Source organism: Cololabis saira, chromosome 6, assembly GCF_033807715.1.
Source record: "Cololabis saira isolate AMF1-May2022 chromosome 6, fColSai1.1, whole genome shotgun sequence".
NCBI classification, from domain to species: domain Eukaryota; kingdom Metazoa; phylum Chordata; class Actinopteri; order Beloniformes; family Belonidae; genus Cololabis; species Cololabis saira.
Genome location: NC_084592.1, coordinates 467,190 through 490,996, shown reverse-complemented (window position 1 = coordinate 490,996; position 23,807 = coordinate 467,190). Strand labels below are relative to the sequence as shown.

Genomic DNA, 23,807 nt, shown 5'->3' with positions numbered 1-23,807 from the left:
CTTCATTTCTCACTTTCCCATATTCATACTTTACTTCATTGGTGTTCTTCTAAACACTTAAAAATGATTTAAACTCCTCAGAGCCCTCTGTGATAATTACAAACCCAAACCAGAAAACACCGGGACAAAATAAAAACAATAAAAAATGTAAACTTTAAGTTATTCTTCCATTTCATATGAACTCATGTTTCTTCTTTTTTTCTCAGCTTTTTTATCAGCTTCATTTAATTTGTTATTGTTGATCTACTTTTATATTTCAGATCTGCAACATAATCCAAGTTGTGGCAGTAAAGTTTTTATAACATTTAAAAGGAATTCTGGCGTTCAGCATACCAGGTAATGAAGAATGTCAGGATTTGATTTGTCGCTTTTCTCTGGTCTAGAGCACACAGACACTCAGAAGAAATCTGGAATACTGGTTGTGAATATAAATCTGTGTCATCTGCACGTAAACTGGCATTTGTAAAATGTTAAATTAAAGAAAGCAGAAGTCCTCATACAGAACCTTGAGGTACTCCAGTTCCTACAATTGATTTTTTCCATGACGATGGTCCATCCCAGACTCTTTTGAGTAAAAAAATGTCACCTTCACACACCGAAATCCCTCCAGGTCCCTGGAATGATTTACTGATTGTCTGCTCTGTAGGAAAAACATGTGGACCTCTTCCACTCTTTCTTTAATGATCATCATTTTAAATCATTCTAGTGATTTCCTCACAGGTTTGTTGACAATTGTTCCATACCAGGTTTTTTTGGAACGTGTTAAAGGTTTGAAATATAAAAATTTATTTTTATCAAAGAATGAACTGAAGCTGATAGGAAACAATGTGTTGGGTTCATGGGGTCTGAAGAAAAAAGTAAAATGTAAGAATCAGTCATTTTTCTTTTTATTGATTTCTCATTCCAACCAGACAGCACAGTCTGGGTAGTCAACACATCTGGAGGCGTTCCTGGTTCAACTGCCAGCAAGAGTCTCTGTGTAGAGGCTCCATGTTCTCCTTGTGTGGAGTTTCTCCGGGTTCTCCAACTTGCTCCCACAGTCCACAAACATGTACCTCAGGTGAAAAGGCGATTCTAGCTTGACCACAGGAGTAAGTGTGGTTGTTTGTCTACATTTGGTCCTGTTGTGAACTAGTCCCCTGTCCAGGTGAAGAGAGCTGGAATAGACTCCAGCAGGTACATGATGGACGGCTATCGTTCCAGCATGTTCTGGTTTGCGGTTATTTTTTCTCGTCTCCGCCCAAATGAATTTCATGCAGATGGTCCAATAAAATTCTATTTATGTACAAACTCAATATAAACACGTAATCTTTCCTAAAGGTCCCTACACACTGCACGATTGTCGGCAGTCTTAGAAGAAAAATGGTCATCGTGAAGGAATCATGGATAACATTTTCAGCGCATATTAAAGCTACTAAAGAGCGGTTCATTCTCATTCTGTATTAATTTACTTCTGCATGCTGAAGACACAACCTAAAGTCTGGATCTCTTCTGAAAATGTCTGGCTTTGTTGAACTTCATACTCTGCCCTGAAGTTTAGAAAGCAGAAGCCACGTCCTGCTAGACCTGTGGTCACAAGACTACATTGGTCACGGTTACATGATGTTTTTTAATTCGGAATTAATTATTCCGAATTAAATCATTCAGAATTAAGCTATTTTCCTTCGAGTTTACATGGAAATAGTAATTCCGAATTGAGGTTTACATGGAAAACACATTTGATGAGCTTTATCCAATCCCGCTTAGAGCCGAGTTATACTTGGTGTTGGTGCCTGCGTTCGCGTCTGTTTGCGTACACCACCAACGGCAACGCCACTCGCGTTGTACGCGAGGAGAGCGCGTAGTGCCGGCGGTGACCGATAGGGGGCAGTAAGACGAGCAACAGTTGGAAAAGTGATATATATTTAGTAGTAGAGGTAGTAGCAGCAGATAGTGGTAGCAGATTAGAACACACGAACAAGTTTACAGGACAATATTGGATGATGTAGGAGATTATAACATCGTGTGAATGTGTTTGGATGTGTATGAATGTTTGGTGGTGGTCGGAGGGGCCGTTTGGCGCGATATGGCAGCCACGCTTCCGTCAGTCTGCAGGGCAGCTGTGGCTACAAAACGTAGCTACAACCACCGGTGAGAATGTGTATGAATGAATAATGATCTCTGTAAAGCGCTCTGGGTGCCTTGAAGGGCACTATATAAAACCAAGTCATTATTATTATTGCTTTGGTTTCAATCCCTGTATAATATAAAGATAAAACAGGAGGTCATATATTTGGGGATTGTTATCTCTAAGGACAAAACAGCAATTGAAAAGATGAATATTTGGAACAATGTGGACAAGTGTAAGGCCCTGTCCCAATACTCCCCCTACCCCTCGTTTTCAGCCCTACCCCTAAATTTTGTGCGTTCCCGTGAGGGTAGTGGTGTCCCAATTCCTCTTTCCACCTAGGGGTAGTGGGGAAAACTAGTGTAGTGGCTATGAATCTAGCCCTGCGGATCGAGGGTTTTCCAATGCTCACTAGGTGAACTACGGCCAGAAACATTTCCCAGAATGCTTTTCGTCGTCATTTGCGGACTGAATCAAAAAAAAAAAAAAAATGGCGGACATTTCTTATTTTTTAGTGAATAAAATCAATATTTTTAGTTAGTTTCTGCATAAAAATGCATTTTGATTACATTTCTAGCGAGAAATATATATTTTACTTTCATAATATTCACTCAGTGAATGTACATAATCACTCGTTTGCCCGTTGTTGCAAAGTCTTTTTCAAACCTCGCCAGAATAAAGGCTGATTTATGGTTCCGCGTTACACCAACGCAGAGCCTACGGCGTAGGTTACGCAGCGACGCGCGCCGTACCCTACGCCGTACTCTACGCCGTACCCTACGCTGTACACTACGCCGTACCCTACGCCTTAAGGCTGAATTATGCTTCTGCGTCAAAATGGCGCCGTGCCTACGGCGTGTGGTTTGGATCGACGCAGACCACACGCCGTCACCTGCGCCGTCTCTGACGTGCACCTCCCGAAAATTGTAACTACGCGTCGAGGAGACGCAGACCACACGCAGACAGAGAGGGCTGTGATTGGTTCGTTTGAAAGCGAAGCATTTCCGGTTTCCGGTTTGAATCAGTAGTGAACTTCCAGGGCTCTTTTCTTCGTTTATATGTGTTTTTTTTTGTTTTTGTTTTTTGCACAATAGTTGTCCTTATCTCTTTGATTTACTGTGACGGGAAAGAGTCGGATAAACCATTCAGAAAAAGATCACTAACTAGTGGCCGCGGGGGGTACTGCACCGCGACCAAACGGAGAGACGGAGAAGTCAGAAGGGTTCAGCACGGCGTCACGGCTGCGGCGTGTGCTCTGCGTTGGTGTGACGCAGAAGCATATTTCAGCCTTTACCCTACGCCGTAAGCTTTGCGTCGATTTAACGCAGAACCATAAATCAGCTCCCGAGCCGGCAGGCAGGCAGAAATCACGAAATTTTGAGAGTAAATTTCTTAACAGTAGCTACAACTGTTAGATTTCATCTATTAAACCAACATTTATCTTCCTAAATGATTTATTTCAGCCAGCAGTAATTCTCCACAGAGCTGCAGGTTTCTCCCCGGGACGACGGCGCAGGTTGACCTGGCGATCACGTCTGTACGTGAGCTGCTGCGCCCCGGACCGACGGCTCTTATCATCGCCAAAAACATCAGATCAAATTTCTTAACAGGCGTTATTTGGATAAACTGAGCCCAGGTTGGGGATCTTAACGGTTACTTTTATGCCAGAAAAAATATGAAAACTTAATAAAGTGGCATATTAACAGCGATACAGCTGAAATTAAAGGGAACCATGGCTATTAAGACATGTAGGTCTTAAAAGATAAATGTTGGTATCAATTATAACAATATGACAATATAACAACTCGTAGGTCGCCATTGTTGTTTACACCGCAATGCATTCTGGGTAGTGACGTCAGACGGTGGCACCTGCTAGCCCCCATACATTGTTTTGACACCCAGAAACAGATGAAAACACAGCTAAACAGGTGACGGCGCAACAGAAACAGAGATGAAAATGCAGCTAAAAACATTAAGGTGACGGCGCACCTACAAAAAAGTAAAAAAAAAAAAAAAAAAGTACAGCACCATAAAGCATGAACTATAAAAACACCATAAAACTCAGATAGACTAACCGACCACACGTTTCAACTAGCAGATAGCCGATGCTACAATAAAAACCTCAGCCAGATCTGGCGTCATTAAATTAAATAAAGATGTTCTTGCCTATTTGACGCGAAGTCTGCGCCTCCGGTTTCGTCAAAGTCCCGGGCCAGTCCCCTCAGCCTCTGGTCTGTCATCAAACGGTGGACCCAGCACCGAGGCCGGTTTTAGGGGGGCGGCAGGGGTGGGCTATGCCCACCCAAACGTGCATCCTGCCCACCGGCATCTCCATCCCGGCAAGAGTGGAGAGCGGATGGCGGTGCGCTGCAGGCTCTAGAGCCACGGCTACGCCGTAGCCTACGCCGTAGCCTACGCCGTCTACGCCATACGCTACGCCGTAGCCTACGCCGTAGCCTACGCCGTCTACGCCGTAGCCTAATGCACTGGTAAGATGCGCACGACTTTGATCATTTTTGCACATCTCCCATGCATCACAGCACACGAGAACTTTGATCCAGTTTGCGTGAACCAAGACGTCTTATGGGCTCCCTCGTCAGCCTCCACGGCCGGGAGAGTGCTGCTCATCTATGTTTTAGATACCTGTCGCAGTTAAACTAACGCGGCTTATCTTCCCAGAGCCACCGTTCTACGTCATTGCCCCCAGAATGCATTTGGCAGGTAGAACATGGCGCCTCCCGCAGGTCAAAATATGTGATAAACATTGTAATTTTTAAAGCAATTAGATTATTTTATGTGTTTCTAACAACATATTTTAGTATAAGAGAACAATTGTGGCTAATTAGGGACTACAAGTCTTAATAACCAGGGTTCCTTTTAAAACAGCTTTTGGCTCTCAGCTTCCTGATTTTAGGGGTGGTGCTGAAAGTAGGAGTAGTGGGAGTATTGGGACAGGCCCCTGGGAAGATTTCAAGTGCCCTAAAATCTGTGGCTTCTTTTTTAGGGGTAGTGGTAGTGAGGGAGGGCTAGTGGTAGAAAGTAGGGCTAGTGAAAGAAAGTAGGGCTAGTGAAAGAAAGTGGGGGGTGTATTGGGATTGGCCCTAAGTCAATTCTTTTTTTATTCAAGATCTTTTTATTGAAATTTTAACAAAGTAACAACGGTGAAATGCTGAATGTTAATTACAAAGATTTTGAGTAAGCATGGGCATGTTGATCATAGCATACACCAGTGTACAAAATATAAAAAACAATTAAACAGTATGAAAAGAAATAGAATAACAAAAACAAACTACAGACCAAACTGATCCCTCCCCTGTCACTGCCAGAATACTAATAACAATATGAGGTCATTCTAACATCAAAAGCCTGCACTAGGAATACGAAAGAAATATGAAGTATAGTTCACAGGGTCTGGAATGCTTCTAGAAAAGGTCCCCACACTTTCTGGAACTTATTTGATTGCTGAAGCGAGTATCTAATTTTCTCCAGTTTTAAGCAGGACATGATGTCTTCCAGCCATTGTGCACGAGTAGGAGGGAAGGGATCCTTCCACCTGAACAGAATTGCCCGACGAGCCAACAGGGAGGCAAAAGACAAAGTGTGCCCCTGTGCAGTGGTTAACTTCCTTCCTCCCTCCATGACCCCAAACAGGGCAGTCAGTGGGTTTGGTTCTAATCTGATTTTAAGCACCAGAGAGAGAGTATGAAATACTTCCCTCCAGTACTTGTTTAGACATGGGCAGGACCAGTACATGTGTATGAGAGAGGCTTCAGCTACTTTACATTTTACACAGTATGGACTAATATATGGGTACATGGAAGCTAACTTTGCTTTGGAAATATGAGCCCTGGGTACCACTTTAAACTGAATTAAGCAGTGACGTGCGCACAGGGAGGTTGTATTAACCAGTTTGAGTATGGACTCCCAGGTATCCTCCGATAAGGGAAGCCCTAAGTCCTGCTCCCATGCTGCTTTGAGTTTATCTGTAGGGGCACTCCTAAGATCCAGCAACATGCCATAGAAAGATGAAATGAGCCCCTTTTTGAATGGGTCTGTGGCAAGAACTTTGTCAACTGTGGTCAAGCCTATTGATGCACCAGGGCTGGGTGTCTGGGAAAGAACAAAATGTCTAGCCTGAAGATACCTAAAGAAATGTGATTTTGGAAGGCTGAATTTACTACTTAACTGCTCAAAAGATGCCACAGTGTCGTCTATGAACATATCTCTAAAACGAATTATACCCCTCTTGTGCCATTCCTGGAAGGTGGGGTCCTCAAGGGATGGTTTGAAAAAGTGATTTGATGCAATGGGGCTAAGAAGAGAGAAGCTGTGAAAACCAAAAAACTTCCTAAATTGGGCCCAAATTCTAAGAGAATGTTTGACCACTGGGTTTTTGATTGATTTAAGTGAAGGAAGTGGAAGTGAGGAGCCGAGTAGGGCAGGAATTGACAGGTCATCAGTTGGATGTAACTCCATCGCCACCCAGTCAGGGCGGTCAGTGCCGTCGCAGTAGAAAGACCAGAATGCAAGGCAGCGCAGGTTAGCAGCCCAATAATAATAACGAAAGTTTGGGAGGGCCAGACCACCTGCAGACTTTATTTTTTGAAGGTGAGTCTTGTTCAAACGTGGCCGTTTACCCCGCCATAAGTATGAAGATATAACTGAGTCAAGGGACTGAAAAAAAGAATCAGGAATAAAGAGTGGTAAGGTCTGGAAAAGGTACAAAAATTTAGGTAAAATGGTCATTTTAACTGAATTGATGCGACCCACAAGAGACATTGACAGGGGTGACCATTGTGTAAGGATTTGTTTGGTCTCATTTAACAATGAGATAAGATTCTCTTGGAGCAGGTCTTTGCGTTTCCTTGTCACAGATATGCCTAAATAGGAGAATTTGTCATTTACGATTTTAAAGGGAAAATTGGAAAGGTCTAAAGCATGCGATTCAAGATTGGTAGGGAAAAGCTCACTTTTGCTGAGATTCAGTTTGTAGCCTGAGAGTTTCCCAAACTGACTGAGAAGTGACAGCGCAGGGGGTAATGAGGCCAGAGGGTGAGAGATGAAAAGCAAGAGGTCATCGGCATAAAGCGAGACCTTATGTTCCCTGCCACCTATCCAGATACCAGACACATCCTCACATGATCGGAGCGCTGTGGCAAGTGGTTCGATAGCTATGTCAAAAAGCATGGGACTAAGGGGGCACCCCTGACGGGTTCCACGATGCAGATTAAATGGTCTTGACCGTTGAGAGTTAGTACGAATTGAGGCTGTTGGGCACAAATAGAGAAGCTTGATCCACAGAGCAAAGTTTGGACCAAAACCAAACCTGTCCAGCACAGCAAAGAGATAATCTCATTCGACGCGGTCAAATGCTTTCTCCGCATCCAAAGAGACAACGCATTCAGGGATAGCATCAGAGGCAGAGTAGATCATATTGAACAGTCGCCTTGTGTTGAAGTAAGACTGCCTACCTTTAATGAAGCCAGTTTGGTCTTCAGATATAATTGTGGGGAGGGCATTCTCCAGCCTATGGGCTAGGACTTTAGCTAAGACTTTAGCATCCGTGTTTAAGAGGGAGATGGGCCTGTAGGAGGCGCATTCAGTTGGATCCTTCCCTTTTTTAGCTATGAGGGTGATACAGGCCTCTGAAAAAGAAGGAGGGAGGGAACCGTGGCTGAAGGATTCTGAAAGAACTGTAGATAGCAATGGGGAAAGCAGAGTAGAAAATTTCTTTAGAAATTCCGCCGGGAAGCCATCAGGGCCAGGACATTTACCCGACTGCAGTGAAGAAATGGCTCGAGTTATCTCCATCAGGGATATCGGTTCTTCTAATGTCTTCCTTAGATCTGGTGAAAGACTGGGAATACTGAGACTATTTAAAAAGTCTGCAATCTCATCTCGATCAGTCTGAGATTCCGAGGTATATAGCTGGGTATAAAAGTCCCTGAATGCTTCATTTATGAGTAAGTGATCTGTAGTTACATGGCCATTTGGTAATCGAATCTTAGAAATATTTTGTTTAGCCTTAGAGCCTTTAAGTTGGTTGGCTAATTATTTGTCAGATTTGTCTCCATAAACATAAAACCTGGTTTTGACAAATCCCCCCAACCCACCCACCCCAACTAAGACAGCTGCTATAGAAAAAGAAAAAAAAAGCAGCAAGGTCTTCAAAACAAACAAAGTGCAATAACGCATCTTCCTGTCCTACACACTAATAGCTTTTGCTCCCGTATCATGGATATATACATATATGAAATTGGCACCTTAAAACGTGTAGATATAAATAAAAAAAAAAGAAATACCCTCTCAAATCTTGACTTGGAAGTCCCGATATGAGCCCAGAATTATTTGTACAAAAATATAAAATATAAAACTTCTGACTTAAGCAGCGTAAAAGTAAGGTTAACAGCTTACAATTATTACAAAACTTATAGATAAATTGGAAAAGCTTTTATTTTTTCGTCCCTTTCTTCCTCTCCCTCTCCACTACTCTCTTTTTTTTTTTAAATAGCCAAAAAGAACTGCAAATTATGGCATTTGCAAAGGGGCAGTCAAACTAACAACAGAGAAAATAAAGTTCTAAACCCACTAACCACGAAAAGAATTCAGGCAAAAAAAGACTGAAAAAACAAAAACAGTTGTCGCGGGGGTACTCACCCACACCTGAGGATTATTATAATGACTCACGTAAAAAAAGAGAGAGAAAGAAAAAAAAAAAAGTCAGTGAACGCCAGTGAACCACACCGAGCTGCAGAGTGGAGCTGTGAAAGCGTTCAACAGTCCCGTTACGGCGGGTTTGGAGACTTGCTGCGACTCGCAATGAATTTGGGCGCCTCATCCACGGAGCCGATCCACTTTCTGGCTCCCCCGGACAGCGTGAGCCGGAGCCGGGCGGGGAAGAGGAGAGCCGACTTCAGACCCAGATTATAAAGTTCAGACATAACTCCGCTGTATTCCGCTCGTTGGCTGGCAACTTCGGGGCTTTAATCCTCCACGACCCGGATCGGGTGGCCGTGATATTCCAGTTTCCCTCTCCGCCGCGCTTCCCTGATGAGGAGATCCTTGGTCTGGTACCGGTGCAGGCGGAGGATGACGGGACGCGGTCTCTGTCCGGGGGCCGGCTTGGCAGCGAGAGAGCGATGCGCTCTGTCTATTTCTGGCGGTGACGGCAGCGTATCATTCCCGAACACCTCACACAGCAGCTTGGAGAAGAAAGCCGTAGGAGACCCGCTCTCAGTCGACTCCGGTAAACCCAGGATACGTACGTTCTGCCTCCTGCTTCGGCTTTCCAAATCTATGACCTTAGCCTTTAGCCGAGCATTATCCTCTTGTAAAGTCGAGCAGATGCCTTCAAGGTCCGTCACTCGCTGGCTGAGGTCTTCAGTGGCGAGTTCAAGGGACGAAACACGTTGGCCATGGTCAGGGCTGGACTGGGACAAAAAAATCGGCCCGGGCATTTGGAGCCTAGACCAGCCCACCAGGTATTGATGGAAAGAAAATGAAGCCTATGAATGAAAACAAACGTTCTTGTGACACCGCTTGTACACTGTCTTGTTGGTGTGTATGTTCTTGTCTAATAAACCTAAACCTACACCATCCCCCCCAGTCCCGTTATAGATGTACTTAGTACTGTTTCTGAATAGACCAGCAAACTTGTATGGCAAGCCGTTTTAACATTTAATAGCTAGACTGGATATGTGTTGCAGAGTTCTGTAATTCAATTATTCCTAGTCAAAAAGAACATTTCAGATATCTACAATGATATATTAACCTATTTTAAACAGGGGGAACACATTCTGACAGCGTGAAATACTGCTGTCAGAATGCGTTCCCCCTCTGTTTATCATGAAGGGATGCTCACACATCTTTCAAATTCATACTGCTGACTTCTTTCACCACCACAGATAAGTCTTGTGATTTTCAGGCTGATATCATCATATTTGACCATTTTAAACAGGGGGAATGCAGCGCTGCCTCTGTTTTTACTAACTAATGACCATGAATTGCCTAAACAGTGGGTTCTTCCAATATATGTACACAAAGTCTTTGCTGCGATGGCATCACTGTAGGTAAACATTTCTCCAAAAAGATTGATGTATTATTTCACCCACCCACTATTAATCACAGCATTATTCAAATTTAGTGACAATCAGGTATCCAAACACCACTGTCCCTGTCAAAAAAGCAACTTAAATTTGGAGTTGCTAATTTAGTTTTATAGAATATATAAGATATTGAATATGAAATCATCATTCTTCAAATAGTATAAATAATAATATCAATAATAAGCCACGCGCTCTAATGTTGTGACTACTCCAGCCAGAGCTACCTGGGAGACTTGCGAGGCCCTGTGCGGAATGGCCGGGGGGGGCCCTCGCGCGTGCGAAATTTTTTGGGTTTTTCGGGTCGGATCGGGTGTCTATATGCGCAATTTTAACTCTCCAATTAGCAAAATACTGGATAACTTCCCCTGCCTCATCATCATCTCTTGCCTCGACATCATCTCTTGCCCCACGGCTGCTGGAGACCCGGTTGGATCGGTGATTTTTGTAACAAATTTATCAAACGAGCCTTTCAGAGAGGCATTAAACTCTTCCATTTTCTTTAGTTTTTTTTCTTTTTTCATCCCCTGATGGAAATTTCCTGATTCTGTCTCGTTCTCTCGACATTGTGTGACAGTTTGTTCCAACTCCACCCGTCTGGATCAGAGCACCTTGTGTCTGCGCCTGGTCTGACGCAGTTGTACTGAACAACAGACACGTGACGCGCATCATTGCACATATATTTATTGATATGCACAGACTAGTACACATTTAGGTCTGTAATGGAACGTGACTGTTGATATTTATAAGGGAAAAAACGAAAAAAAATTTGAAAAAAAAAAAATTAAAAAAAAAAAAAAAAAACGGCCCATAGCGCGCGATTCCCCTTGGGGCGCGAGGCTTCAGCCCATAACCAATCTAACTCATCATAACCAATCGGCCAGTGGTACCAGTTGTTGTCAGGTAAAAAACAAAATCAAATGGGCCGATGGGCCTGCCCAGGCAAAAAAAAAAAAAAAAAAAATCGGCCAGCCCAAAATCGGGCCGGCCGATGGTGATTTTGGGCCGGGCCGGCCCAAAAAAAAAAAAAAAAAAAAAAAATTTTTTTTTTTTCTTTTTTTTTGGGCCGGCCCGGCCCAAAATCACCATCGGCCCACCGGGCAAATGCCCGGTATGCCCGATGGCCAGTCCACCCCTGGCCATGGTCCTCGACCGCGAGCCGCGTTTGGTCGAGTTTGGAGTCGAGCTGACTGAAAGTATTTTTGAACTCGGTGGCCAGGGCAGCTCGGTGTTCCTCCAGCAGCGTGGTAATGGCCGCCAGGGTTAAGACAGCGCCAGCATCGTCTTTTTTGCCCGACTTGCCGCCTTTCGAAGCCATCTCGGAGGTAAGAGGGCTCGTTCAAGACAAAAAAATAAAAACAAAAACAGGGAATCCTTTTTAAAGGAAAAAGTTTGAAAGTTTGGGGGCTTGGTGGTTTAAAAAGTTTGGCACTCACGGGAGCACTCGCAAAACACGTCTACTCCATCTGCTCACCAACCGGAAGCTCGGCCCTAAGTCAATTCTAAACAGGTGGCTGCAAAGGGATATTTAAATTTTTGGCAGAGTCTTATTATCAAAAATGGATAGTCTGTCCAGACTCATTTATCCGCCGTTCTCCTTACCCATCTCAACAAGAATGATCAAAATAATAAACACCGTTAATTTTAAGTTCCTATGGAGAAATAAATGTCAATATATAAGAAAGATTGACATGGTAAAAAACTGATGATGTTGAATGTGATTGATTTCAATATTATGAATGGTGCCTTGAAACTGAAATGATTAAAATCGTTCCTTACAAATAGACATTCCTTCTGGTTTATTGTTCCTAATATGATTTTCCAAAAAATGGGTGGAATACTTTCTTCTACGCTGTGACTTTGATTATAGATCATTACCACTTAAACTCTCTGCTTTCCATCAGCAAGTCCTTCTCTATTGGAAATTGATTTATAGTGATAATTTTACACCACACAACACACCTGTATGGAAAACAGGTACATTTGGCTCAGTAGAAAATCTGTTTATATAGAGGATTGGAAATCGAGTCTGGGCTGTTGCACCCTTTCTGGATACTGGTAATGTGTTACAGTTTGAGAATTTTTGCAAAAAATACCAAGGCTACCCAAGGCTAAGGTTTGTAATTCTGATATGACTTTTATGTGCCTTGTGTGTTTGTATCTATGTTTCAATAAAAAAAAAAAACATTCTGGTGTAAAACTAAGTTAAGGATTAAAGTGAAGATTGTGCATAAATTAGCAGGAAATAAACAAAAAACAGTCAAGATGAGAATATTTTTTCAGATAGAAAGTTTGGGCAAGTTAACCTGCATGGGGAACTTTCTCCAGCAGAGAGCAGCAGAATCGTACATCCCTTGTTTGTTTGGACGCGTGGAACCGGTTGATATACAGTTTCTGTAGTTAGAGTGAACAAGTGACGTGTCCAGACCAGTTCAATATTTCCAAAAAAAAACCATTAATATTGGAAAAAACATTGCTTTGGTGGCGATCTATCAGACCGGGACCAGCTGGTATCAGACCAGCCGGTATCAGACCGGGACCAGCTGGTATCAGACCTGGACCAGCTGGTATCAGGACGGGACCAGCTGGTATCAGGACGGGACCAGCTGGTATCAGACCAGGACCAGCTGGTATCAGACCGAGACCAGCTGGTATCTGACCTGGACCAGCTGGTATCTGACCAGCTGGTATCAGGACGGGACCAGCTGGTATCAGGACGGGACCAGCTGGTATCAGACCAGGACCAGCTGGTATCAGACCGAGACCAGCTGGTATCTGACCTGGACCAGCTGGTATCTGACCAGCTGGTATCAGGACGGGACCAGCTGGTATCAGGACGGGACCAGCTGGTATCAGACCGGGACCAGCTGTTATCAGGACGGGACCAGCTGTTATCAGGACGGGACCAGCTGGTATCAGACCAGGACCAGCTGGTATCAGACCTGGACCAGCTGGTATCAGACCTGGACCAGCTGGTATCAGACCGGGACCAGCTGGTATCAGACCGGGACCAGCTGGTATCAGACCAGCTGGTATCAGACCAGCTGGTATCAGACCAGCTGGTATCAGACCGGGACCAGCTGGTATCAGACCGGGACCAGCTGGTATCAGACCAGCTGGTATCAGACCAGCTGGTATCAGACCGGGACCAGCTGGTATCAGACCGGGACCAGCTGGTATCAGACCAGCTGGTATCAGACCGGGACCAGCTGGTTTCTGACCTGGACCAGCTGGTATCAGACCGGGACCAGCTGGTATCTGACCAGCTGGTATCAGACCTGGACCAGCTGGTATCAGGACGGGACCAGCTGGTATCAGGACGGGACCATCGGGTCTTTTTGAGAACGTCCACGTCGACGCGTCAAATAAACGCAGGATACACGTGGCGGTCATGATGCGTACGCGGTTGAACTGCAAGTATATCTGAGGCCTTGATTGGATAGGGGGCCGGACGGGAAGTTACGTCTACTGGAAGAAAAATAAAAAACTAAGCTACAACTTTGAAAAGCTCACAATTTTTATGTTTCCCGCCATGTCTTCTTTTCCAGGTCCTCCAAGCTATTTATTAAATAAATGGTCTCTGCTCTTGACCAGCGTTTACTGTGTGCTGCATCTTGAAACTTTGTTTGGAAAACCAGCCCAGTGTGGAATATAAGCGTCATGGAGACAGACGGGCGAGGGAACGAGCAGAAAGAAAGACCGGATTTAATTTAAAGAGGAATTAGTGTAGACATGATCTGGAATTATTCTATTTGGATTTAAAATCGGAATAAACCAGCCACTTATTTCGGAATTAAGTTTAATTCGGAATGGCTGTTTTCATTCGGAATTAGGTGTCTACATGGTAATTTTTACTCATTTTAAATCGGATTTAATTTTAATTCTGAATTAAAGAGGAATTAAACTTCCCATGTAAACACAGCCAGGGACAGGTCGGTTTAGAAGGGCAGTGACAAGAATCTGCTTGATCGTTAGTCTGTAACTGTCAGAAGTACCGATATATGGAAGCTTTGTCTGCGTCCATGGGTGTCTGCGGGTCAGCAGGGGTCGGGCTGGGAACCTCCCCCTCAAACTTCTGCTCAGAGTCCACGTCAGCTTTCACCACGCTGGGCATCTGAAACGAGACAGACGCACCTATGACGAGGGGAAAGAAAACAAGATGAACACAGAAGAGAGCAAGAGAGGCTGACATCATGTGAGGATCGGCTGTTTGCAGGAAGGAGGTCCAGACCAAGAGTCATTATGGAGCTCCGGGAAAACAATGTGGACACCAGGAATTCAGTTTCAACCCTGAAAAAAATTGATGTGTTGTGATCAACGACCTGTCACATGACCTTTGTCTTCCTGAACTTTAACCTTGGTGGAAAACATTAGGAGGTGGAGATGTGGAGGAAATGATGAAGCAAGCACTGAATCGAATCTCTTTTCTGGATTTTTTTTTATCTCAATTTAATATTTCCTTTCAGTCAGGACCTCAGCTTCACCCTTGCACTTCTGACATGGACTAAATGTTCGTCTATGATTGCACAATACCCATATTTTTCTGTGTTCATGATGTTGTTGCCGTTACACAGAATAAACATAACAGATCATGGCAAGTCAATGTGGCAACCACTGAAACCCTCTGTGTCCGGAAGCCAGTCTCGCCACCAGCCAAACCAGTCCAAAGAAGTCCAAACACCAGCAAAACCAACCAAAGGAAGTCCCAACACCAACAAAACCAGTCCTACCACCAGCCAAACCAACCCAAAGAAGTCCCAAGACCAGCGTAATCAGTCCAAAGAAGTCCCAACACCAACAAAGCCAGTCCCAACACCAGCCAGACCAGTCTGAACCAGAACACCAGATCTCTGCCACTCACCTGGTGCTCTCCTTTCGGGTACTTGTCTATAGAGACCGGAGCTGCCATCACGTTCACTTAAGGTTGTGGAGGTTCTTCATAGAGGACAAGACAGGTGTGAACCTGGACAACAGAGACAGTATTCATAATTCATTATTTTTCCATTTCATTTCTTGTATTTAACCCAATTCTGTTTTTATCTTATTTACTCTATTGTTTTCATTATTATATTATATAGTTTTTAGTTCTAATGCATAATTTTCTTTTATTTTTTACTGATTTAATTTTACCAATATTTTCTTTCTGTTTATTTTCCAAATTTTTTGTTATCACTATGATGGTTTATTTATATTTTCTTATATTCATTTCTGTAAAATTTATTTATTCCGTTTTATTCTTTTCTGCTGTTTTCAATTCATTCATCTGTATTTACATTAACATTCTGATGTTATTTCTCTTCTTATTTATGTTTTCATTGATTGTATTAACTTTAATTACCAAACAAATTATTAAATATCCCATTATACATAATTAAAACAGGTTCTTAACCCAATTTTAAGAGTATTTCTGAAATGTAAGTCTTTTATTTTGAAGTCCATCAGCTTTATTCCTTCTTATTTTTGTGACGGAGCTCCATGATGTTCATGGTCAGAGTTCTCAGGGACCATGTTGTCACCACTGTTCTTATTTGTGGTTCGATCTTTATGCTGGTTAACCTGCAGTCAACGTGCCCTTGAGTTTCTGTCACTGACGTCTTTGTAATCAAAATGTTTTTGCCTCCACGTGAAATTTGTTCAAAACATCCATCCATCCATTATCTATACCCGCTTTATCCTTTGCAGGGTGACGGGGGTCTGCTGGAGCCTATCCCAGCTCATTACAGGCGAGAGGCAGGGGTTAAACCCTGGACAGGTTGCCAGTTGTTCAAAACATGTAATTGTTTTTATCTTATCCCAGTGGATGAGAAAAAATAAATAAATAAAACGAGCATTTCTGACATTCAGAAGGAATTATTAAAAGACTTCCAATGAACATGGACCTAAAGATGGTCTTTATTTACCCTGGATGCGTCTGTTCAGGTGAGTTTGACCGCTGGGTCTGCTGGGAGGACAAACCTTGACAGGACAGTCGGTTTCAAAGTTAGACACCAATCAGTCTTGTGGTTGTGGCCCAAAGTGACTCTCTGGTCTGTACTTAACAAAGCCCAGTAGTGACGATCAGAACGACATTCAACATGGTAACGACATATAAACACGTTTACTATTTGCTTCTCATGGAAAACTCCCGTTTAAACTCCCCGCTTATGCTTGGAGCCACAAAGTTAGGAAGCCGTTTAAAGAAAAAAATTTCTATATTCATATTATTGCTGGTACTGAGCATGTGCTCTCTTTATTCTAGCTGAAAAATGTTTGAAATTCATAAGAGTTATAGTAAACAAATAGGACAGAGCTGCAGATCTGAAAACATGCAGTTTCCATGGTGACGGGATTCAGCTGGTCTGAAACAGAGCTACGCTGCAGGGGGACTCCAACATGATCCCCTGACCTGCAGTCCCCGCCTCTGATCACCTCAGAGTCTGCTGTGCTCTCTGTACTCCACCAACTAACCAGGTATCAGTCATATGTACATAGAATTCTTAGTTTTACAGTTAACAGATCATTAATACTAATATATCTGCTCTTTTGGACCTTGCGCAATATATCAACGACTACGTTTACATGCAGTCAAAATTGGGGTTATTGCTAATATTCCGGTTACTGAAACATTGGGAATATTCCGTTTACATGGTAATTAATCATTGGGGATATCTGGATCAAACCAGCGACGCACGGAGAACGTGATGACGCAATTCCCGTCATTTCCGCTTCTTCTTCCTGTATCCAAATTCAAAACAAATGCTGCTTCGCGCAACTTTTCGCCCACCTTCTTGTAAATCTGGTTATCCCCGTACTTTCTACCGTCTACAAATGCAGAAATGTTCATATCCTTCATTACATTTATGAAGTGATTAGTCTCCTCCTGGTCTTGGTTTTTCCGTGTTTATAAGAACTTCCTGGACTCAAAAGACCAGGATTCCTTGTGAACAGAGCATGAGCGGAAAACAAATTCCTGTTCTGTTTGATGGGGATATTCCTTTTGGAGTTTACATGACCCAATATTCAGGTTTTAAAAGGAGTAACCCAGGGGTCATATTGGGGTTTTTAAAAACCCCAATATGAGCAAATTCGGGTTATTCAAAGGGGTTATTGGTGTTTACATGGCCGTGCAAATTCGGGTTATTGCCAATATTCGGGTTTTAAAAGGGTTATTGATGCATGGAAACGCAGTCTGTCTCTCCTTTCTCTGTTCTTCATTCTCTCTGTCTGTTCTCTTTTCCTGCTCTACCCAACTGGTCTTCAGCAGCAGGGTCCCCCATTATGATCCAGGTTTGTTCCCTCCTAAAGTGGGATTTTTACCTGATTCTATAATAGTTGGTGGTGGCACCAGGTGACCTCAAAGTGCACTGGAGGAGGTGCAACAGGCAGATATGCCACACAGTTAGGTCTGTACTTATCAAATTGATGGGAGTCATGTTCTGGTATCTGGAAAAATCCTGGAGACAACTTGGATTGTAGTAGACGCTTTACGAAAAAAACTGAACTGGACAGATTTAAGGCTGACTGGCAGTTAGGGGTTTCCATGGTGATCAAGTGCAACATTGTGACTCAGACTGAAAATGCACTAAACCTTTGTTATGTGAAGAGAAACTCAAACTCCCACTCAAAATGTGTTACCAGAGTGAACACCACACAGACCGATGTGACAATTGTGTTTGAGTAAAGTGTAAGTGAGCAAAAAATTAGGTTTAGGATTTGTTTGGAGCTCCTTTCATGGTCTGCTGGTTTATGGCGCTTCGTCTAGGAACTTCTGAAATGCACTTTCTACTCACCAGCCAAGTGAACTGATAGATGATAAAAATCCACCACCCAAGCAGATTTTTACCGGCCTAAATAATATTGTATTTTCCCCACTATAAGGCACTTATCCTTAATTCTTAATTGTTCTCAAAAATCAGCAGTGCACCCTATAATTCGGGGTGCCTATTGTATGAATTTTGTTGAGTTTACTGACCTTGAACCAGTTTTATGTGGAACACTGCGCTAAAAAAAAAAAAAAAAAAAAAAAAAAATAGTGCCGTTTTAGTCAAACTTTGGTACCGATAAAGCTGCCCCGCTTGATTGATGGTTGGACCGTTCAGCTGACACATTAAAGTCGGTCCATGATTGGATACGGGTTGCAACGTCAAACAACTAATTTTGTAGCGCTGGCAAGCAACCATCATCTAGTCCATATTACCTTACTATAATTAGACGGCAAGCCCTGGTTAGCTTTTTAGAGTAAACCCAATTTTCAAATCTATCATAATCCAATTATAATCAAATGTTGGAATACAGTGCTATTCCAACGCCACACTAACTTCAGGTATCCGCTGTCGCAACAAATGAACCAATCAGACAGGACGTAGTGCAACACTTACCTCCGCCACTTTTTATTGTTGCATTTGTGGACGACGAAGATTTAAAATGCGAGAATATTTTTCTGTTTTCGTTACAACTGAACGATATTCTGAGTTATAGTAAATGAGTTGAAGAAAGTTTGACTTACCCTACTGGGTTTTTTTTCGGTTTATACAGTTGTGTGAAAAAGTGCCCCCTTCCTAATTTCTTATTTTTTTGCATGTTTGTTGCACTTAAATGTTTCATATCAAATAAATTAAATATTAGACCAAGATAACAAGTAAATACAAAATGCAGTTTTTAAATGAAGGTTTTTATTATTAAGAGGAAAGACAAATCTAAACCTACATGGCCCTGTGTGAAAAAGTGATTCCCCCTAAACCTAATAACTGCTTGGCCCCTTAGCAGCAACAACTGCAATCATAATCATAACTGGCAACTGGCAATGAGTCTTTTCCAGCTGTGGGGGAATTGTGGCCCACTCATCTTTGCAGAATTGTTGTAATTCAGCCACATTGGAGGTTTTTTTTAGCATGAACCTTCTTTTAAGGTGATGCCTCAGCATCTCAATGGGATTCAGGTCGGGACTTTGATTAGGCCTCTCCAAAGTCTTTATTTAGTTTTTCTGAAGCCATTCAGAGGTGACTTGCTGGTGTGTTTTGGATCATTGTCCTGCTGCAGAACCCAAGTGGCTTCAGTTTGAGGTCACGAACAGATGGCCGGACATTCTCCTTCAGGATGTTTTGGTAGACAGCAGAATTCATGGTTCCATTTATCACAGCAAGTCTTCCCGGTCCTGAAGCAGCAGAACAGCCCAGACCATCACACTACCACCTCCATGTTTTACTGTTGCTAGGATGTTCCTTTTCTGAAATGCTGTTACTTTTACGCCAAAATGTTCTGTCTCGTCAGTCCACAGAGTATTTCCCCTAAAGTCTTGGGGATCATCAAGATGTTTTCTGGCAAAACTGAGACTTCACTTTGTCAGGCAGGTCCTATTTAAGTGATTTCTTGATTGAGAACAGGTGTGGCAGGAATCAGGCCTGGGTGTGGCTGGAGAAATTAAACTCAGCTTTCCAAAGATGTGATAAACCACAGATCATTTATGTTTTAACAGCGGGGGCAATCTCTTTTCACACAGGGCCATGTAGGTTTGGATTTTTTTCCCCTTAATAATAAAAACCTTCATTTAAAAACTGCATTTTGTGTTTACTTGTGTTATCTTGATCTAATATTTAAATCTGTTTGATGATCTGAAACATGTAAGTGTGACAAACATGCAAAAAAATAAGAAACCAGGAAGAGGGGAAACACTTTTTTCCACACAATTGTATGTTTTATCATGCGCCTTATAACCCGGTTTGCCTTATGTATGAAAATAGACCCGTTCATTGATAGTACGCCTAATGGTCCACAAAATACGGCACATTTCCTTTTGGTGTGCCATATACATTAATTTCTTTACATTTCATTGAGATAGAGTATTACACTGAAATACAAGCTTAAAGAAGAGTCCAGAAAAAAGTTGAAACAGAATTATGTTTAATGTCTTGATGTGTGTGTCTATAGGGGACAGTTTCATGTACTATTAGCCCTTTTCACACCGGCAGATCTAGTCTTTTTTACATGAAGTGAACCGGGGTGGCGTGTGGAGCTGCCCCGCCCATAACTCCCCTCTGAGGGATAACTTCATCACGGGTCAGGGCTAATGTTAACAGAACTGACGTGGGGGTAGGCGGGATGTCGAGCGTCTAGTCCTCAGAGCTGTGGACGTCATCAATTATTAGACCGTCTTCTGCAACTGGCTGCTCAAATGACAAAACGCAGCTTTGTGAGACAAGAAACACGGGTTGTTAAACTGAAGAACCTCAGAAAGAAGTTCTGATGTTGGTGAAGCCAGCAAGGCCGACCAAACAGTGTTCTCTCATCAACACGTTGTAGCACTCGATAACCCCCCCCTCGTTTGGAATTAATTAAATGAGTTTTGTTTTTACATCGAAACAAGTTTATAGAGCTGATTTTTTTTTTCTCCAAGTTTCCTGGTTTAATAGTTTTCTCTTTCAGATTTAGGTTATTTTGATTGAATTTTTCCTTTCATGTATTTGTCTCTCAACCGTAGCGTTATTCTGCTAGCCTGACTTAAATTATAATCATACACTGTAAAAACAAGGGATGAAGCATGAAGTCACGTGACCATTGTTCCCTGAGGGGTGGTTTGGGAACACGCCCACTATATGTCAAAGTTCCTAAAGACGAAACCCAGCCTAAATACCTTTGGGTTAATACCAACTACAGTTCACTTTGCTGAGAGCGATAGCGTGACATTGGCCACGGTTACATTATGTTTTTTTAATTCGGAATGAGTTATTCCGAATTAAATAATTCAGAATTAAACTATTTTCCTTCGAGTTTACATGGAAATAGTCATTCCTAATTGAGGTTTACATGGAAAACACGTTTGATCGGCTTTATCCAATACCTCTTAAGGTCTGGGGGTTGGGAAGGTTCTGATTGGATAGGGGTGCGGACCGGAAGTTAAACTACCGGAAGAAAAACTAACTTAGCCGCTACAACTTTGGAAAGCTCACAATTTTTGTGTTTGTATGTAAAATGAGTATGCGAGATTTGTTAGGGCGTCCAAAACATTAGAACGTACTCAATAGTATGATCTATCTATACTCATTTTGGAGACATTTATTAGTGTGGATTGATGGACACTAGCCGAGCAGAAACTTCCCACAATGCAGTGCAGCAGTGTTTGATTGCTAAGTGATACGTATATGTCATAAGTGTAATATTAATTATAATAATATAATTATATAATATTAAGATTATAATGTTCGTATATAATATTATATAATGTCATCTTGTTTTGGCCAGAATAAACGGGAAACAGCGGAGCGGTGCTGCTACTGCTGCTGTTACCATGGTAACAGCTGCTGCTGCTGCTGTGACACGTCACTTCCTCCCAACGGAAGGAAGTGACGTGTGCGGCCGAATAGTGCGTCCGAATTAATGCACACTACTGATATTTACTCAAAAGTGTGCCGAACTTAAGTATACTTTTTAGTATATACTGTTTAGTATGGCATTCCGGACGCACCATTAATTTAAAGCGGAATGAGTGTATACATGATTGTGGAATTATTCTATTCGGATTTAATTTCGGAATAAAGCAGCCACTTACTTCGGAATTAAGGTTAATTCGGAATGGCTGTTTTCATTCAGAATTAGGTGTTTACATGGTAATTTTTACTCATTTTAAAACGGATTTAATTCTAATTCTGAATTAAAGAGGAATTAAACTTCCCTCGTAAACGCACTCACTTACACAAACAGTTTTTTGAACTAAACTGTAAATATGTTTATTTCTGCTCTAAAGTTGGACATTTTAAACTGGAAACTGTATGGCTGTTGTCGCCTCTAGCTGCCAGCGGAGGAACTGCAGCCACTTCTGGATGTTTGGAGCAGGTTTTAGATAAATGTTCTTCTTATATTGCTACAGTTTCTCTCCTCTGGTCTAGTACCAGCCCGTCTGGGACCAGGACTGGTCTGGTTCCGGCCTCATTCCTCCCTCCCTTTAGCAGCACAACAGCTGCTGGAACAACCGCCGCACGCCAGGTGTTCGGGGACGGGGAGGCCGGAAGGCCGCAAGACGAGAGGTGCAACAAATTCGTCTAAATGACGAATAAAGATGAATTTCCAGCTGAAAGCAGACGTTAAAGCGGCTAACCGAACCCGGACCCCGGCTCTGCGGAGTGATCTGTTCTGGTGACCGGTCACAGCCCGGTCGCCACGGCTGTGATCTGCCGCGGATCTGCGGACATTTCAGCCGTGAGAACGCGTTTATTTTCGGCTGTGGTCACCAGTCTGACTGCAGACACATTTTCAGCGTGGCTGCGGAATAAACTGCCCCTATTTCCACCGAAAGCCGCTCCCGAAAGATTAGATAGGCGGGCGGCGGGCGCCGTCTGCGCCTCCGCCGCGTCCGCTCCCGCTCCCCGCTGGCGGCTCCGTGCTCCTCCACCGTCCTCCTCTGCCCACCAACTGCCGACATTTTCTCGCCCCCCTCCCTCCCTGCTATTTAGATGTTTTAATTCCCCTGCAGGTCCGCCAGCTTCTGCTTCCCTTCCGAAACAGACGCCCTCCGCCGCCTCGACTAGGTCCGCGCTCCGCGCCCCGGGCATTTAGTCGCGCGGCCCAGATAGTTTGATTGATAGGGAAAGAAAAAGCGGGAGTTTGAGTGACAGCTTACCTGAGTGCCAATCTTCGTCACACTGACATGCGGCTGCAGCAATCGGGATCCGCAGTTGTCGCGCTACGTCATCACGCAGGGGCACGCAGCGGCGCTGAGCTCATGAATATTAATGAGGGGGGCGGAGCCATGACGTTAGAACAGTTTAATCAGGTCATCCAGCAGGGGGCGGAGCAACAGGAGGCTGTAGCTGCAGCTGTTTGATGGTTCAATACAGGACTGTCTCGGAATATTAGAATATTGTGATTTTCTGTAATGCAATTACAAAACAAAAATGTCATACATTCTGGATTCATTACAAATCAACTGAAATATTGCAAGCCTTTTATTATTTTAATATTGCTGATCATGGCTTACAGTTTAAGAAAACGCAAATATCCCAAAAAATCTCAAAAAAATATCTAAAAAAATTAGAATATTCTGGGAATCTTAATCTTAAAACGTAAGCCATAATCAGCAATATTAAAATAATAAAAGGCTTGCAATATTTCAGTTGATTTGTAATGAATCCAGAATGTATGACATTTGTGTTGTTTTAATTGCATTACAGAAAATAAAGAACTTTATCACAATATTCTAATTTTCTGAGACAGTCCTGTACGATTAAAAACAGGCTGGAAATAGCTAAATAGAGACCAAAAGTAGAATAAAAAGGTCCAAAAGCAAGACAAAGACAGGCCAAACAGCAAAAAACAAAAATGGGCTGAAAATGAATGAAAACAATGACGGGCTGAAAATGGTAAAAAAAAAACGTGCGAGGAAACAAGATGAAAAACAGCCCAAAGTTAATGAAATCACACAACAAATCCCACCGAACAAAGTATAATACATAAACATACTACAGGACAGAAAGTGACAAAATAGATAACTAACCAAACCCTAGTAATGGAATGTGTTATTTGTGTTGAATTTAAGAACTAAACTAATGTACCTATCCTGGATGAATGAGTTGGTTCCTCTAGAAAAGATGTAAACTAATGGTTCCATAGTAACATGTTAAACTAAA

The 23,807-nt window shown here is 42.7% G+C and overlaps 1 protein-coding gene across 5 annotated transcripts in view; it reads right to left on the bottom strand.

Annotated features, from left to right (window-relative positions):
• The window catches only part of LOC133445668 (homeobox protein PKNOX1-like), a 38,102-nt gene extending 15,185 nt beyond the window's left edge, over positions 1 to 22,917 (bottom strand). For 2 of the 5 annotated variants that reach the window (XM_061723002.1, XM_061723004.1), the window contains exons 1-3: positions 22,802 to 22,917; positions 15,071 to 15,172; positions 14,205 to 14,323 (exon numbers count right to left, since the gene is read on the bottom strand). In XM_061723002.1, the coding sequence (XP_061578986.1) occupies positions 14,205 to 14,323; positions 15,071 to 15,118 (167 nt within the window). In that variant the 5' untranslated portion in view covers positions 15,119 to 15,172; positions 22,802 to 22,917. Of the gene's footprint in view, positions 1 to 14,204; positions 14,344 to 15,070; positions 15,173 to 16,109; positions 16,175 to 22,801 lie in introns of those variants that run through there. The other 3 variants (XM_061723003.1, XM_061723006.1, XM_061723005.1) reach the window with 3 other exon arrangements.
• Between the last annotated feature and the right edge of the window lie 890 nt (positions 22,918 to 23,807).